This window comes from Myzus persicae, unplaced genomic scaffold (assembly GCF_001856785.1).
Source record: "Myzus persicae strain clone G006 unplaced genomic scaffold, MPER_G0061.0, whole genome shotgun sequence".
NCBI classification, from domain to species: domain Eukaryota; kingdom Metazoa; phylum Arthropoda; class Insecta; order Hemiptera; family Aphididae; genus Myzus; species Myzus persicae.
The window spans coordinates 103,770-123,193 of NW_019101908.1; the positions used below are offsets into that span (position 1 = coordinate 103,770).

The following is a 19,424-nucleotide window of genomic DNA, read 5'->3' on the forward strand; positions in this document are numbered from 1 at the left end:
TCATTAATTTTTATATGATGACTATCTGTTTTTTATTTTCATAATTTTGTAATCGGTAACTGGTAAGTATGAATTGAGTACAGCTGACATTGGCTTAAAATAATCAGAAAAACATCAAGCGTGTGTCTACAATTGTTTAGGTACCCATCTACGTATTAAATTATTAAATATTTTATTGAGTTGGTAAAATTGATGGTTTGTAATGACGTGTTGTTGTCTGACAAGCATAGTTTAATGTTTGTTTAATTATAGTGCTGAGCCTTTGTATAACTCGGTCCTCGGAGATTATCGATGTTAAAAAAATTAATTCAAAAGTAAATCGTAAGTCTTGAAGTAGCTGCGTGTACTTCAGAAAGTTAGTTTATAATTATTAATTTACGTAACAGATTAAGCAAAACTTATTTTAAAATGGAGAATAGCCGTTCTAAAGCTGTGTAGAACAATGTAAAAACGAATAATGCAAATAACATAAACAGTTTTTCCGATTGCAGGATAGTTATTTAATCGTTCGACGGCAGAGCCAAAACAAATATTATGTTATCAATACAATAAACTCTCGTTATGTCAAAAACCAAGGGAACAGGAAAAAGTTCAAGTTATAAAAAAGTTTCACATAATATGGAGTTTACTAATAGTTGTAATGGTATAATTATTATTTCGAAGGGATGTAATCCAGAGTTAAATTTATTGATTTTGAGATTACGACAAATTCGAGATATCGGCGTTCAACATATTAACATGAATTTACTGCTGCAGTATGCACTATAGGGAGTTATAAAAAATATTGTTATTTTGTTGGTTCATGATTATACGGATATATCACCACATAATTATTTGATTGCCATACATAAATCTTAATTATTTAGATCTTAGCGTTGAGACACACACGACCGTGAAAAAAGGTATTCTTCGCGGTATAATAATATTATGACGTTGGTTGTTGGAAATATTGTAAACAAACAAAAAAAAACAAACAGACGTAAGGTATTAATGAACTGATAAAATCGTGTGGGTACATAGCGTAACTTCGCTGTTTTTCATCGCAATAATTATTACAGTTTCGACCGGAAGCCGATGCCGGCCGGTTTCCATAGCTGGTGTACTCCTATAACCTTGAAAGTTATTATATTTTACTCTTCGTTCCGGTGCGTATACGACGCATCGTGACTGCGATTATTGCAAAGTCTAATAATAATAACGAAACAATAATATTACTATTGGCGTGGTCTTAAGGTTGGAGGTCACACCTCGTCGTGTCGTGTAGAGTTGAATGTATTCAACTCGTATAGGGGTAACGTGTGACCAACATTTTGTTACCTAATGTGTTTTGAATAAACGGGACCTTACAACCACGGTGGTAGTATAAACACCGGCCACGGACAGGTATATTATTATTGTAGTTTTATATTAATATTATGTCTTGTTATATACGAGTTGAAATCGGTGGATCGTGTGATCTAATTTATCGTACAGTCGAGCACAGCACGTGTTCAGGTGAGTATTTCGCAAGCCGAACGAAACCCTTGAGACCACCTGCTCTCTTTTTTTTTTCATAAAGCGAGTCATCTGTTATTGGTAACGAGAGGATATTTAGTAAGTCAAGTTTAAAATATGGTTCTCGTAGGTATGCGTTAAATAAAAAAATACATAATACACTCTCTTACAAATCCTTAAACTGGCAAAATATGCTTTTTTTTCGTACTTCAAATAATTTAAAAATATGTATGACGTATGTAAAAAAGTTACGGTGTGAAACATAATATTATTACTTATACACAGTAATATAGTATATTATGTATTTATATGAAAATTTAAAAGTGTATAATATTTAAATTTAAAATCCATTAATTATTGCACATCATGTATAATATCATGTTGAAACACGAAAATAATTATTATTGCACACCTTTTCTTTCGGTAAATTATTTAAATTCAGTAATATTTCAAAAAAAATTGAACACATTAAATAATTATAATCAATTATACATTACGAGCGGTAGTATCTACGTGGACATTTATACATCTATCCAAACAACGTAGTTATTGTGGGACTCTAAACTTTGTGAATAGTTAATATTGAATGAGCTTAAAAAAAAACTTAATAGCGTGTATCTAACTTTGAATTATAATTAAATAATTAATTATAATTTATAACTGATTTCATAAATAATATTGCATTTCATAGTATTTGGTTATGATAGAAACGTTTCAAGAATTCTCTATACCTATCTTGTTCGTAAATTCTCAATATTGGCTCTTATATTGACATTATAATATGGTCACTGGTCAAAAAGTCAGGGATAGATAATATCATGTTATACACGCGATCAGCGGAGAACATTTATACAATATTATGTTTAATATGAGTTGAAAGTCGACCGTTCGTAAAATCATAATGACTATTCTGGTTTAAACTTATAAATTATAATTAAATTTCGCATGAATATTAATTCGTTTTTATAATCCGCTTTAATTGCAGTTTTCTGTACCAAAAGTAGGTAAATATAACTCGAATTAAAAATTATTATGCTAACATTTTCGACTGTTAATTTATTTAACTTTGAATGTCGAATTAATTTTGATAAAAACCACCAAACTATAATGTGCTTCAGTGTTTGTGTAAATAACATATTCTGTAGTAAGCTATGAAGGTTCGAGAAAGTCAGTGTGGTATTGGTATGAGCATATTACATTATAATAATACATTTAAATAATATGAATTTAAACTGCAGACCCTCTTACATTCATTTGTAAATGTACGTCTACGTGTAGGGCATTTTATTATTTTATAGCTATTTTATAAATATATTAACATTATTCATTGGTTTTTATAAGACCTAGACATAGTTATTTATGCGAAAAGATAAATCTGTAAATAATATGTTGGTAAATATCATATGTTTACCAAGTACATAATATTTATAAGTAACTCAAAATACTATCTGAATACTGAATAATATAAATGTCTTACAATAATAATTCAAATGCTCAGAATAGTTTTTAGTGAACTTTTGACAGAAAAATGCACTTTTTTGCAATTAAGATACCTAGATTAAACGGAGACAAGGAACTACGGCGAATGAATTCAATCACCTACGACTAATACTCGAATCGTTTGACAATTTTACTAACGAACGATAATATTGGTAATTGAGAAAGACTATTTTTCAAAAATTATTATTATAGGTAAGCTATATCTGCAGGCATTGATAAAATTGCAATACATTTTTAAATATATTTTGTAATAACTAAATATTTTATATTAATGTAGTATTATTTGAGTTAAAGTATATGTCGAAATACTTGTAAAAACGAAATCATCTGAAACGTTTTGTTTATCAAGTCGAAATATTTACAAATTGTGTATGTAATTAATATTATTGACCTGACTCTTGAAATTAATTGTAGCTGTCATAACAGCTGTCAAGAATCGAGATTGATGTATAGATGCTAAAAAATAAAAATGTGTACGTACGTCAGAATCGAACTATTATTATATCCTCAAGATAATGACGGGATATTTACGTAATATATTTTGATGAATAGCAATCATTATTGCTTTTCGTTAATTAATTCTCGCATAGATGTCGACAGGTCGAAACAAAAATATGTAGATATAGCAAGATAATGTAATATTTGTAATCTCTAAAGTATAAATAATTTAAGTTAAACGAAATATTTTAGTACAATATAATATATATTATAAGACAGTATAGACTACGTACATTATAGGTATTATGGATGGATCCAGGTGGAGTGGCTAGAGGACCAGCCACTCTACCGACACTTATTATTTATGGTGCTTATAATTAATGTTAATTGTCTTTGTGTTGATGCCCTTCGCCCCCATAGAACGGTGATCTGGTATGCATAAAAATTGTTAAAATAATTAAACTGGGCAACAGCTGAAGTGTCTAGACTGAAAAGTGATAACGTCACGATATCGAGGCATTTTTATCAGAGTTGCTGACTTCAGCACAGAACAACGTCGAGAGTACTTAACCGATATTCAAAATAATTCATTTTGCCGAAAAACAATCTCTTAAGAGTCAGGACTACCATTTGGACTTGGATTCCTTTTTTTTTGTTGATTGAATTACGAATCGTTTCGAGTACAATTTTTAGCCAAAAAAAAATGTTTAAAAAAAAAATGTTGTTATAACCGATACAGTACTAATATCATAATGCTTTGCACAAAATTGAAAATAAACCGTCAGAGCGATTATTCAAAACTCATCAGTGAGTAGGTAAGTATACACCGTAGTTATATGATGTTTCGCGTCGTGAAAAACCAATGGGGGTCTGTCCTAGACTCGCAGATCACGGAAGTTCTGACCTAAAAGGGTACCTCCGACCACCCGACCGCCAACCGCAACCACTTCGACCAGCCCCAACCAACCACACCTACGACACTGTCGCCGCGATTCGCAACGGGCGTGTCGGACAACTACACCGTCGTTACACGCACTCCAGACGCGGCCGAGAGCGCTTTCAATCGAACAACTTTTACGAAACGACTTTAAAAAGTGCGCTCGGAAAAATAAAACGATCACGGCTTTGTTCGGGTCGTGATGTATACCCACATAATATGCGCGCCCACATCGCGAGATAACGAAGACGACGACGCGTCGTACGCGACCCCATCGGCCGACCCGCCGCACCGCGCTGCACAAGTCCGACGGCCGCCGCCGCCGCCAGTGTGAGGGCTCGAAGGGGCGTGCGCGCGGCGCCTTATAGATCGGCGGGCCGGAGCGCTCCGCGTCGTCCGCTCCGCTCGGCGCGCCCGTCGCGGTCTCTCTCTGCACAGTGTGCAGTACGCACAGCATCCGCGACCCGACGAGCCGTCGTCCACAGCGGCGCGGCCGAATAACTCTATATATCGATTCAGTCGACCGCCGCCGAGGAGAACGCGATGCCGTCCGTCGCCCCCGCCGCGGCCCACGACGGCGATATCCGCCACAACAACAACAACAACAACAACAACAACAACGCCGGCACCGGTAGCAGTAACTACAACAGCAAAAAGTTCCGGGGGCGACGCCGCCGCCGGGGTTGCGCGCAGCTGACGTCGTCCCTGCCGCTGCTGCTTCTGTCGGCCGTCGGGTGCCTGTGCAACCCGGACGCCAAGCGGTTGTACGACGACCTGCTCAGCAACTACAACCGGCTCATCCGGCCGGTCAGCAACAACACCGACACCGTCCTGGTCAAGCTGGGTCTCAGGCTGTCGCAGCTCATCGAGTTGGTACGCCACCGCGCGACCCACACGCACCCCACCCCGTGCACATCTCGGCCGGCGCGAACGTGGGTCGGACACCGGTGCCGTAGTTCATCTCGGCAACCCACCTCCGCGGCCGGGCCGAGATCACGCCAGTAGTGATGATATTATTTTTAGTCGTAGATGTATATTATGTAGATGGAGTGATGGTCGTAGCGGTAGACGGTAGTAGTAGCAGTAGAAGTAGTGGTGTACTGTGAGCTGTTGTGGGGGGAATATTGTGAGTCGTAGTGGGGTTGTCGTGGGTAATCGTGGGTCGGGCGCCTCCCCGATGGTTTGTCCTCATGACTCGAGTACAGGGTACCTGTAATGATCAGTGGAAGTGATGACCGGGTTCGCAGTCACCGCGCGTTGGTGACCGATTATTCGGTGTTTTTTAGACGAATTCGGATTTGAGGACAAAATATTAGTACGTATGACTGTTGTTTACCACTGCTAAATAATTAAACTGACAATATTAAGTTCATAAATCATTAGGAGACTTTTACCACCTTACATCCTGCACTCGCGGCTTAACTGTATAACTAAAATAATTTTCAAATGCTGATTGCATGTCCTTAATTAATAATATACGACTTCTGGGTAAGCTGCATTTTGAACACTCAACAATTTCCGGCGAAATGCCATCGCGATCCGGAAGATGAGATCAAAATTGGCAAAAGAACTTAAGACACAAGAGGTCATTAATCCCCGTAATATCAATATTATTATAGTAGTTTGGTATCTATATACATAAAATAGTTTAAAACGCGTGCGATCGACGTTAAAACCATAACGTACGACGGCAACTGATCGAAGTAATGAGCTTCGTAAGAGGTATGACAAAAACGAAAATCACTACGCCCAAATTGGACTCGTACTCTAACTAGCAGGTCATATCTCACGCGTGTGTGCTTCTCGTCGTAAGGCTTCGGCCGCCGTCGTTCACTCGTAACCGGACACTATAAACGATAGGCTTAGCGGAAAACCGACCACACTGATTTACCGTACTCTATGGGTAGACCTAGGTATAGTGTAAGCACGTCCGTGACGACTTACGCATACAGAGTGATTCTTTTGATGGGAGTGCAGAACCCGAAATCGTACTAATAAAATGAGTTACTCTCCTTTGAACAATTTTTCATTTTATCCACTATTCGCTACCAAAGTCACTGCTACAAAACGTTTTAGATAAAAAAAAAGCGACTGTCTTATCGCTGTGATTTTTTTGAAATAGAGCTTCGAATGGGTAGCTAGTTAATTACACATAAGACGTATTCAAAGTCAATATGAACATAATAGAAGCGGACGTTGTGCAGGGTACCACGGGTGTGCCACTCCATACCGTGACATAGGTACTTATGCCATATATTATAATTAGGACCCTATATTTAACGCCGTGCATACTTAGAAGCCCTTCTGCGAATTTACATATAATGGTATACGAACAATGCCTGCACAAGCGTATTTGCAATCGTCATTAAAATTAAACACAAATCGCGACGTCGGATTAGAACTATGCACCCACCACCTACCCGCGCATAATAGTGGGTACAGTTAAACTTTCATATTAGAACACTTCCGTTTAACAATGTTTTCTTTTAGAAGCGCCGTCCAGACCGACAAAAAATTTGTCGGACACACGTGTTTCCGACATTTTCGTTGACAATATTTTCGATTTCCCGTCATGTGATAACATAGATATTTGTCAACGACAATGTCAGAAACAGATGTTTCCGACAAGTATTTCTTGGTGTTGACCGAGCGTAAATTTGATCTAAAATACGACTTTTTTCTTCTTGACTTTGTTATATAATTGGAAGTTTCACTGTTTTATAAGATTGTTTTATAAACCTTTACTGTTGCTATTGTCCTAATTATAAACCATTTTGACAGAGATATCATCACAATATAATCGAACAAGGATATTAGGAACTTTGTGACGAATCTTTGATATGGTACATGGTATAAACCAAGGTACTCTCATGGATTTCTATAGTTCACTTACACTGAATAGAACGAATACTAAATAATATTAAATCTCTTCCATTGTGGTTCGGGTTGGATAAATTATGTCTGTGGATATAAAAATCGAAAGCCATTTGGGAGATAAAGGGGTAATCCGCCTAGCATGCTCACTCCGTTTTTTCTTCAATAATGCAACTATTATAGGAATTCAAAATCTGATTCTTTGTATTTTTAAACGCACTTATTAAGACCAAATTATACGGGACACTACGTCGTTTTGTAGTACGAAAAATCTCAAACATTTTAATGAAATCATTAGATGTTAAATGAAAAACGGGGTTGAGCATGCTTGATGAATCTGCAGCATGTATAAACCGTATATCCGTGCACATTTTCCCATCATAAATAACTGTGAAATCTAATTAACTTCGTGTGTCTTTTATACACGATTTAGTATAATTATAGGAGTCTCCTATAATACACCTGACAGATATATCTTAAATATCAAACCGACGAAAATTGAGAATACTGGACACCGACAGTGAACTCATCACGTTGCGTGCGATGATAAAAATAAAAAATAAACAATACAGCGTCCGTTCTTCATGGCTTGGAATTTGACAACACAATCGCTCTAATAGTTAGCAAATAGCAAATAATAAAATGTAATAACTCTAATAAAAACTGAGTAAATGTCTATAATAAGCATTAATAGTCACCGCCATATAATGTGATTGATATATTTTTTTTTGTGGATGTACATTTAACGTACAATATGTAAGCATAATAATAATATGAATAAGTCATAGTGATACAAAAAAAAAAAACTAGTTTGTTTGGATTCGGCTCGCTGTTAGAAATGATTTTTTTAAAACGGTTAACTCGTCACAATTCAATAACATTTAACCATTTCAGTTAAATCTGAGTCAACACGTTCTGTTATACAATATTTCCCGTTTTAGAATTAAACATCAAAATAAAATATAGAGTTCGTTATGGCCTGTGGGATTTCAAGTTATTGTAAATAATAAACATGTTAAAAAAAAAACTTGTTACGTTTTTTCATCCTTACCGCGAGGAGAAGTTATTATTTATTATGCACGACAGACTGTCAACAGTCGATGGGTGATTTTAATAATATTATAATTCGGACAAAAATGACCATGACAGCTAATTTGTCCGAGAATAACATAACAGTAGTACCTGTAATACTAACATGTTGTTAATAACTATTACGTTTTGTTTATTCTAGAATCTCAAGGATCAGATCTTAACGACGAACGTATGGCTGGAGCACGTAAGTGGTTTCTAATATTTACCTTGAAAATTGTTTTTAATCGATCGCGTTTAGGAATGGGCAGACCACAAATTCATTTGGGAACCACTGGAATACGGAGGCGTCAAAGAGCTGTACGTGCCGTCCGAGCACATCTGGCTGCCGGATATCGTCCTTTACAACAAGTTGGTCTAAGACTAGTCGATAACGAATACAATTTGCTCAGAGTTGATCTACGTAGCTATATTACTATTATTATTTTGTGTTGCATTTTAATACGACAGCGCTGACGGAGAGTACGTGGTCACCACCATGACAAAGGCCGTGCTTCATCACTCGGGCAAAGTGATGTGGACACCGCCAGCCATCTTCAAATCGTCGTGTGAAATCGATGTTCGCTATTTCCCGTTCGATCAGCAAACGTGTTTTATGAAGTTTGGTTCATGGTCATACGACGGCAACCAGGTAAATACCAACGAAATTAAATGCGTCGATTGTAAGTATGCGATAACAGTAAACTATTATTAGAATCCGACTCGTAAATAATATATTACGATCATTTTAAGAGAAAATATGTGTTCTATGTGTGTCCAAGAAAACAGGGTACACCTTATAATTAAATTACTCCTTGTATATATTTTTTAAACTCTGTTTGTGGGATGTGAAACTAGAGTAGCAGATCATCTATCTCCCCGAGATAGAGTTCTATAAGATATATGCATCGACTACTGAGTAATGCATAGATAACTGAATTATAGTGTACCTTGTTTTCGTGGACACATGGTACACATATTATTATAAGCTCGAGACTTATCGACTTTGATGACAATAATTCTGAAAATTAAGTTAGAACTCCGAAGTGCAGTTTAATCTGATTTCCTATTATCACACTGTGCATTGTAGAGTTAAAAACTTAGATAATTCGCCAACCATCTACAAATATATAAATATTATTATTATACAATATTCAGTATTCACGAGGATTGCGTGTTGCCACTCGTTGCATAATAATAAGATATAGCTTATTTTAAACTTTTAAAGCTCAAAGATTCTTATTTGAAAACGTTTTTATACGCTGATGACAATATTTATTTAAATTATAAATATTTCTGTCTACCTAACATAATAAAAAGTGAATACTGCAGTAGTGCAGTCGCAACACAAAATACATTTAGTGGGTTAAGATTTCAGACACTTATGGACACAACAATATTCTGGTTAGGTCAAGTTAGGTTTTGTTATTGAATAAATTGACTTGAATACATAATTATTGATATGGCAAGGTAGGTTATAATTATTATCTGTTATAAATGGGCTGACTGAAAAAAGTAAAAAAAAAAATCTGTGTATAATAGGTTTTAGTGACAATGTGTAGTATACTTAATTACAATTACTCGCTTCACTAATGAGTTTTTTATACAAATAAATATCGTAATAATTTAATAAAAAAGATTTTCATAAATATTTATAATTTCTGAGAGTAAAAATTTTTTGTACTACCATACAACATCTGACACTATAATTATCATGGTAATATTTAAAAATACCTACTCTAAATTCCGAGATATTTTCAAAAACTGATTATACTACAAATGTTTAATTATAATTATGGGTTGGGATCTGATACTCGACCTAGGTGGTACCAACAAAATGTAAGTTCAATGGGTGACCTTTCAAAATTGTTACCTTGCTATCAGAACGTTGTTTTCGAGTCCTGGAGATTTTCATCGAAAAATGTATCCTTGATTGGTGAAGAACACCACGATTATTCTTAGTTCTTACCTTAATAACTTCACTAAAAAATGTTATATTTAAAGTAATATGTACCGTATCCACTTAATATAGTTTAATCCTAATTTTTAAATAGGATCGATTTACTTACTGTAAATTATATCAGTTTTTTGATATCAGTGGATTTCGTTTGCCTAGTTTATGTGGGCAGTTTGGAATTTGTATACTTTCATCCTTCAATTCAATGATTGGTATATTATGAAAATACTTATTCCAACGACATTAGAACAACGGTATATTACAATACATATTAATAGTTGGGACCAAATGCTAAAAGTCGTACCCTATAAAAAAGAAAAAAATAGTCAAATTAAGATTTTTTTTTATTTACGATAGGCTATATAAAATATTAAAATAATTAACAATTTATGAGCACCAAACCATAAAATAATGTTATAAACGAGATGTATGCGTGTCGATAACAAAATCATAAAAATTGAAATCGTATAACTTTTTTTAACGGTTTGATTAATATGATCATGATCCCGGTATCAAAATAAAATAATATAATTATTTATAAAATTATAGCAATGAAACAACCACCGGCTTGATTATTATATTAATCTCAAACTTTTTTATAAATTATTAGTTAGAACAAACTATTTTGATTATTATAATAATTAGTTGTATTTCCCATATTCATCAAATCATAGTAAGAGGAATGTGCTATTTTATTTATTTATTATTCTATAATGCGTACAATTATTATAAACCATATACTTTATTTCGACCTTAACAATAATTTATGAATACCAGATGAACCCTTAGGCCGATTGCTATCCTCCATGATATAATTAAATTTAATACTACCTACTATATAACCACATTATGTAGGTATAATATATAGGTACATGCCATTGACGTAAACACAACATTTTTAATAACACGATGACACAGCTGTTTTCAATAATATATGGTAACTAGTCTTAATTATTTTTACTTCTCCTTTCGATGTGTTGTCTCCGCCCGTTATGCGTGTGTGAAATGTGAAGCATAATATTGTTGTTGAACCAATACAGTTGTATCAGGTTCATCGCTCAAATTTTAAACGACTAAGTTCCCTTATACCGCATTAGGGTTATGAATAATTCAATTTCCCGATTTCACGAAGTACAATAACAAATCGGATGGTCCTCTTTGTTTTTGAACTCTCAGACGTATGATGTATCACGCCCATCTACCCGATTTTTTTCAACGCGTCTCGCTTGTATCTGTATCATTTTTGAAAAACGAGCAGGAATAGATTATAACTATAATTCAAATAAAAGAAAATAACGTCACCGATAATACTGTTTGTTTGATAACAACCTTTTATTAACCACTATTGTTTTGGCTCAAATCTCTTTTGCGAGGTTAGAGAGGAGTAAAAAATGTTCGCAAAACGTTTTCCGGAAAACCCGAGGTACGACTAGCTGCCGCAGTAATGCGGTAAAAAATGTGTTTCGCTGTTGTTTTTTTTTTTTTTGCATCGAGATGGTCTGATGACGATTTATTGATACGACCAACAGATAAACCTCAAGCACATCGGTCAGTTGGTGGGAACGAACAAAGTGGACGTGGGCATCGATCTGTCAGCGTACTACCCAAGCGTGGAATGGGACATCCTCGGCGTGCCGGCCGAGAGACACGAAAAGTACTACTCGTGTTGCGCCGAACCGTACATCGACATATTCTTCAACATAACCCTGAGACGTAGGACCCTGTTCTACACCGTCAACCTGATCGTGCCCTGCGTGGGCATATCTTACCTGTCGGTGCTGGTCTTCTATCTGCCTGCCGACTCCAAAGAGAAAATTTCACTGTGCATCACGATCCTCTTGTCCCAGACCATGTTCTTCTTGCTCATCTCCGAGATCATACCGTCGACGTCGCTGTCGCTGCCACTGCTCGGCAAGTACCTGTTGTTTACCATGCTGTTGGTCGCCCTGTGCGTGGTCGTCACCATCATCATCATAAACATACATTACAGGTAAGCAACCATATGAGCATAATATTAAAATTGTATTGTTTTGGGTGTACAAAAATCTCACCAGACAATCCCGTCTCATCCCCCCCCCCCCCCAACATGTTTAATTGCTTTATATAAGTTCTAACTTTTGTATGGATTTCTTTGCAAACAAATGTTTTGTTTTTTCCTATTTTTTCCTAACGACCGAGTTAAAGAAAAGTCCTCAGCCCCTACTTTGAAATACTTATTGTATGCAGCTTACGTTTTTTTTTTTTGGTTTTCTTTACAAATACATTTTTTTATTTTACAACAATTTTCAAACAGTTAACGAACTTTACGTATACAATTACTATGATCAATTTTTATTGAGATGTGATAGGGCCCAGGAATAGCGATGCAATTAAATAATTGGTATTTTTGGGAATCTATAGTATTATAACAGTATGTACCTATAATAATATGATAATATTTATACACAAAACAAATCTGTTTATGTTGTTTATATAATAATATATGAGTAAATAAATTATATTAAATTGATACCAGTTTATAACAGACGGTCCAGAGATCGTCAAAAGTGTTGGGTTGTTGACAGGCTTAAATATTTAGTCAAAGTCACATACGAATAAATTATATAAGCATATTTAATGAAAATATCGTATTTCGTATGCAAAAAGCTCATAGTTAATTTTAATACATTATTTGTATACATTATATTATATTACATAATATAGGATTACACATGCATACATACTACATAGTTAATTGAACATTCATATATAATATTACAAAATATATACGTAATTGACCTTATCGTTATCGATGGTACGGATGTGATATGTATAGTCAGCGGTCATATTTTGTGTCTAGATGTGTAATCGCGAGCCGAAATGTCACGTCAAGCGACGCTATTGCGTGGTATATACATACCCAACTTAACCAATAACCATACGTTTTTACTATAATTATACCTGAGTCTTACATAAGATTGTAGTTGTCCATAGGTATCAACAAGAAATAGAACGGGCCGTGTCCACAATAGGATGCGTCCATTTCGGGTAGGTCTAAATACTGCACTGGTATACCTTTATTTTTGTCGGGACATAATCATTTTGTCTGTCAAGATCTGAGGGGTCAGTTAAGTCCGGTTTCATTGTATAATATAATATTAATGAACTTTAAAACAAAAATATTATTAACTCATTGTACATAATATCATTATGTCATACAACATACGTTTAGTGTAATATGCATCTTTTGTCTTATCACCATGTCTGCAGACAACCGAGCACGCACAAGATACCGTCTTGGATGCGGACGGTGTTCATCAGAGCACTGCCGAAAATGTTGCTCATGAGGGTGCCCGAACAGCTGTTGGCAGATTCAGCAATGAAACAGAAACAGATGAAGACGTGCAAAAAATTAAACCTTAACTTGGCCAGGTACGTGCATGCGTTATCCGGGACCTTACACACAAGATATTTAGTAAACCTTCATAAGTCAACCGACCGTTATTCACGTCGACGTTTGTGTTTGGATGAGACGAATGAATGATCATTTGGCCGTTGTGTGAGGTTGTGGTAGATGAACTATTGCGGACGCCATTACAGTTGTCGGTTAAACTATAATCGCCCGAATGCGGTCCATATCTTTTCTTGTCCGATTAGCTCTTATCCAAGATCCAGTCGGCACCAACGTTTAGTTCATGCCAAGACGTGCTCGTATTCGCTTGAATTTTAAAATCTTGCTTTTAAAAAATGTTTAGAAAAAAAGGTTAAATTTAGATATTATCATCGTCTAAAGACAAATGAATTGATTTGCAGTCCAGTCATATAAATTCGTAATGCATTACTAAACACTGTTGGCAAAGGCCAAAGACCACGTATTTTCAAAAACAACAAATTATTTTCCAAATGTGTGAAAATATTACCGATTTTTTTATTCAATACATTTTAATTCCTATTTAATAAAGGTATTCTTAGATTAAAAATAGATGTATTTTATGATAAATGATTTAAAGTACAAGATGATCGCTGAATATTTACTACGTATTTGCATAAAATAGATTTATAGCCAGTGCGACTAATTAATTATGCAAATACAATCTTTTTCTAGTGGTTGCTACATATTTAAATTAATTCATTTTTATTCAAATTTTAAATTTTTATTGACTACGGATGTGGAAACATAATAGTTAAGATAAAAATACAAATATTAACTAATGGACCGCAACTTGGATTTTTTCCTTCATTGTTTCTGACTGCAACTCCGAATCTACCACAACTGTAAGTGGTACATCGCAAATTTATGGTTAACTTATCCAATCGTCCAACCTTTAAAATTTAATCCTAATCATAAAACTTGGATTATCATAGAAAAAAAAGTCTATACCTAACAAGTCACCCTTATAAAAAATGTCAAAAAATATGGTTACAAGATGACTTGCCTTAATCGAACCTTTGTATACTCCAAAAAGGTTTTTGCTAAACATTTTTTTTTAAACTTGTTCCGTGCACCATTATCATACACTAATGGATCGTTCTTTTCACAAATATTTAAAAAAAGTTAATTTTCCTTTAATTTAAAATTGATCCAAAACGTATTGACATTCCATATACATAGGTTAAACGTTACAATAGCATGTTAAAAAATAATTTTGAACTTACATTTTGATATTTTTCATTTTTCATTTTTAAAAACAGCTTCGGAAATCATTCACCAATATAAATAGTACGAATATAACTATAGAACTGGATAGTCTTAAGTTTGATTTTGAGTATATAAATGATGGTCATGATTGAACAATATTGTATTACTAATTACTATACTTTATAATATTATAGGTGTGAGTTAAACTTCAATTTTCACGAAATCGAATGAAATCCTATTTTTTACTGGACTTTTTTTCCTACATTTTAGACATTTGAACTTACATCAGATAACATCACGATTATAATATTATAATATATTTTTATTATTATTATATAATATAAATTATGATGTCAACCTAATTGAAAAATGATTTTTGTCAAACTGTTTAAAGTATATTCGGCTTCGTATATTAATAATTAATATCCAACAAATTTTAAAGGGTTCGGATTGTCGAAAGTTCGACAAAGTTTCGCTTCTTCGTGACAATATTGAAATGGAATTAGCTATTTTCAATTATCAGACGTTATGGGGGTAAAATAATTACAATACAAATATATCACGACATAATATTATGTTATTGATATTTCATACGTTCTACCTGATATTTAAAAGATGAACGAAACAACTGCGGGTGGGAGTATAATGATAATATAATTGTAGGCGGAAACGATGAAATCTAACGTTTTTTTATTTTTTTAATGTCTTTTGCCGGAAACGAAAACGATATTTTTTTTGTTGTGGTTCTCTTGCCGTCGCCGGAAAATAATCGTCCGGACGGCGCAGACCGAGGGGCGCCACCTGACGGATTTTCTTTTGTTCTCCGCACAGGTTGAACGCGGCCAGTGTGGGCGCCACGCTGAACGTGCCGCCGGCGCCTGTCGCCTCGCCGCCCCCTGGCCACCGTTCGCCCACCGACTCTCTGCGCCGGTTCGTGGCGGCCACGGGCCGGACCGGTTGCAACGGGACGGCGGCGGCGGCCGGAGCGGCCAGCCGGCTGGTGAACGCGGCCGTGTCGTCCATCGACGACACTCTCAACGAGGTGCCGGCCGCCATCAGGAAGAAGTATCCTTTCGAGCTGGAGAAAGCCATCCACAATGTCAAGTTCATTCAGCACCACTTGCAGCGCCAGGACGAATACAACACGGTAATTACCACAGATTTGTTACCATAATCGCGTCTTGTTGTGAAAACCGGTGAAAGCACGCGAGAGCGAGAATAATGTTACGATAAAAACGAATGCGTATGATGTAAACGAATTTACATCGATGGTTTTCGTCTGTGTGTTGCGCGTTGGCCCGAGAGGGGAAACAAACATCGCGACTGACATCCGATCAAAGTTTGTTTGTTCGCAAGTGGATTATAATAATAATTATAATATAAATGTACCTACACGAATACTGGTTTTGCGGAGTGGTATTAACTATAAAAAGTTGTCTATACCCTGACAGATTAATACCCAACCGGAGTTTGACAAGTTACTTATAGTTATACCGAGTACCATTAAACGTACCAATAATATATTGAAATAATATATTTTATATTACCGAAAACCCGGTACGAATACGCCGTGATAACGATGAAACGATATTGCTTTGGCACGTGGTCCAAGAAATCATTATCATACATTTTCATAAGTGAACACAAATAGTTAAACTTGTCAAATATCATGCTGGACCTCCGTGATAATACAACACGAATGCAATGTTAACACACGTGACAAGGATGTAGAATATTTCAAAATAATAATAATAATAAAAAATTAGTTACTTACCTTACAACAAACAATATTATTCGTAATATATATTATATGAACTAGCTTAGGGTGACCATACGTCCCGTATTATACGAGATTGTCCCGTTTTTCCACTTTGTGTCCCGTTGTCCCGACAAAAGTTATACGGGACGCATTTTGTCCCGTATTTTCAAGTAGGTCCCGTATTAATCCCGTTTTTCTCTCCATTGTTAATTTATTTTTTTTTTATTTTTTTTTATTCTACGATATTTTTGTATCACAATATTCAATAGAACATCTAATCTATACTTATCAGCATTATTTTTAGATTCTTGTCTTGACAATAAATTATTATAATTGCTGTTATTTGTATTTAAAAACTATTATACAGCATACAATTAATTTGTTTTTTTATATTAATATATTAATATATTTAGTTAAAATTAGAATTTCCTTTTTTTTTTTTAGTTAAGTAACTATAAAGTGTCCCGTATTTTTATTTTATTTTTATGGTCACCCTAATTACTAGCTGTCCCGCCCGGCGTTGCCCATACCGTAGATTTTGTTTTTTTCAAACATTTGGTGAAAAAGTGTATAATATACCATGTTCCTACATATCGATTAACACTCTTTTGAATATTGATATTATAATTGTATTATGATAATTGATAAGTAACCAAACAATGGCGATCCTATAAACAATATTTTTTTTTCGTGAGTAGAAAAAATATTCACGTATAAGCTCCTTTTCAGCTACCTGGGTGGGTATAAAGGCAATAACAAAATCTTTGAAGTATAATTATCCTACGAATAGCAAGGAATTTATTGGGATGACATTTTATTGAAAACTGTCCAGTACTTTTAGTCTTTTTACTCACCAACATAGCAACCAATGGCACCATTGTATTTATATACAAAAATCCAATGGAAAGAGTCTAATCTGTCGACTCGTTCTCACGTGATATAATTACCAACGTACACAATTTAATTTTCATTATAATATTAAGTAATCAACACTTTTAATTATATTTTAATAGAAACTTTATATCTTTTGATATAAACAGTAAAAACGTAATTCTTTATTAAACTGACGTCTTGATAAACATTTTCAATCGTTTTGAAACAATTTGTCACCTCTTTAAAGAAAATATTTTGGGTTACTTATTTGTATTATAATTGGGGATGCTAATAAATTTTTTTTTTTTTTGGGGGGGGGGGAATCCAAGTCACCATTTAATAATTGCTTCTTTGATTTGCAAACCATATGTTCCACTACACTTTGATTAGTACCCAATCACACTTAATATCTTGGTTCATTTAAATAATTAATTCTTCAACCACTTACAGGAAGATCAAGACTGGGGCTTCGTTGCTATGGTGCTCGACAGACTATTCTTGTGGATATTCACGGTCGCTTCCATTATGGGTACAATTCTCATCCTGTGCGAAGCACCGGCGCTCTACGACGACACGAAGCCAATCGACCGGGACCTGTCGTTCATCGCTAGAAAACAATTTTCCCCAACGTCCGATTTGGAATAGTCCGTATGACATTAGATTTTAATTTTCATGTGCAAACGAAAATTATCATGGCAATAAAATACAGCTGCAATGACGGACCTCGGCGTTAAACGGTTGATGGTTATTTTAACGAGTGGTTAATATTAATACAACATTATTGTTAAAGTGTCTCAGAAGTTTCAGGCTATGGATTTTTTACCGTTAAAATATATTATGCACCAATTTCAGTTATAGGAAAAATTATATTATAACAAAATATGGTGTTTAAAAATAAATCATTAAACGCTTTTCAATAGCGCAGTACTTTTTAAAAATGTACAACGTTACATTTAGATAAAAAAAAAACTCATTAATTTTTTTTATTTTAAATTCAATCTCACATTTTCGTATTGGTTTTGTTATCTATTTTTTAAAACGTTTGTAGTAATATTATGGTAGGCAATAATTTGTTTATTTAAATAAATATTATATATACGTTTTTAAAAATATTTCCATGTTATTGTTGTACATAAAATAAAATACAATCGTTGTAAGTATTAATAATAATGTACACGCTGTACACAACAAGAAATTGTTATTTCTAAGTAACCACTAACCATATTATGCAAAACATAAAATAATACTTTTTATGAATAAGATATAGGTAGGTAGGTATTATAGTTGTAATATTTATGTGCACTATTCGCAAACAATTTATAATTTCAACAGGTTTTTATACGTACGGATTTTGAAGTATATTTTTTTCGTACTAATAATAAAAAAAATAATTTAAACTGTAAGCTTGAAATTAAAAACCAATAACATTAACAAACAAATTATATTATATTTCTGCTTCAACGTTCGACAGCTTGAAGTATAATTTATAAATTGAGCACAAAACGTAGGTAGATACAAAAATATTTTTACAATGAAATTAATATTTTTAACCGTAACCGTGATAAAAACTTACTGGAATGTACCACTCCTACCGCATAAATGTCTAATAAAAAGTGGAATTTAGCTATATTAATAACTCCTATTATTAATCTTCTATTAATAACTCTAATACAAGATCTCACTGAAAACGATTAAAATGAGATCTCGTCCTAGGTCTCGATAATCAGTATTTTATCGTTGGATTTAAAATGTAAAGTGTCGCCACTTTCTGTAGATTATACAAGTTTTCAAATATCGTTAACAGTTTTGTTAAATCAACATTTTGTTTAAATTGTCAAAACTGTATTTAAGTAAACATAATATGGAAAAACCCAGTGGCAGTCAGAACAAAGTTTGGTGAGATCTC

General features: G+C 34.3%; 1 protein-coding gene across 1 annotated transcript; it reads left to right on the forward strand.

Annotated features, from left to right (window-relative positions):
* The first annotated feature begins 4,793 nt into the window (after positions 1 to 4,793).
* On the forward strand, positions 4,794 to 18,432 carry LOC111030749 (acetylcholine receptor subunit alpha-L1). Its single transcript, XM_022310411.1, has 8 exons — positions 4,794 to 5,242; positions 8,475 to 8,519; positions 8,574 to 8,683; positions 8,783 to 8,963; positions 11,798 to 12,258; positions 13,518 to 13,679; positions 15,718 to 16,033; positions 17,969 to 18,432. Exons 1-8 carry the CDS (start codon positions 4,913 to 4,915, stop codon positions 18,161 to 18,163), a joined length of 1,800 nt encoding a protein of 599 aa, XP_022166103.1. The 5' UTR covers positions 4,794 to 4,912; the 3' UTR covers positions 18,164 to 18,432.
* Positions 18,433 to 19,424: the final 992 nt, after the last annotated feature.

Excerpts from the sequence above, each read along its gene's own strand:
- LOC111030749 (XM_022310411.1), top strand. The coding sequence starts at position 4,913 with ATGCCGTCCGTCGCCCCCGCCGCGGCCCACGACGGCGATATCCGCCAC. Across the intron at positions 8,520-8,573 it reads CGAACGTATGGCTGGAGCAC|GAATGGGCAGACCACAAATT; the intron begins GTAAGTGGTTTC and ends GATCGCGTTTAG. Across the intron at positions 13,680-15,717 it reads TTAAACCTTAACTTGGCCAG|GTTGAACGCGGCCAGTGTGG; the intron begins GTACGTGCATGC and ends TTCTCCGCACAG.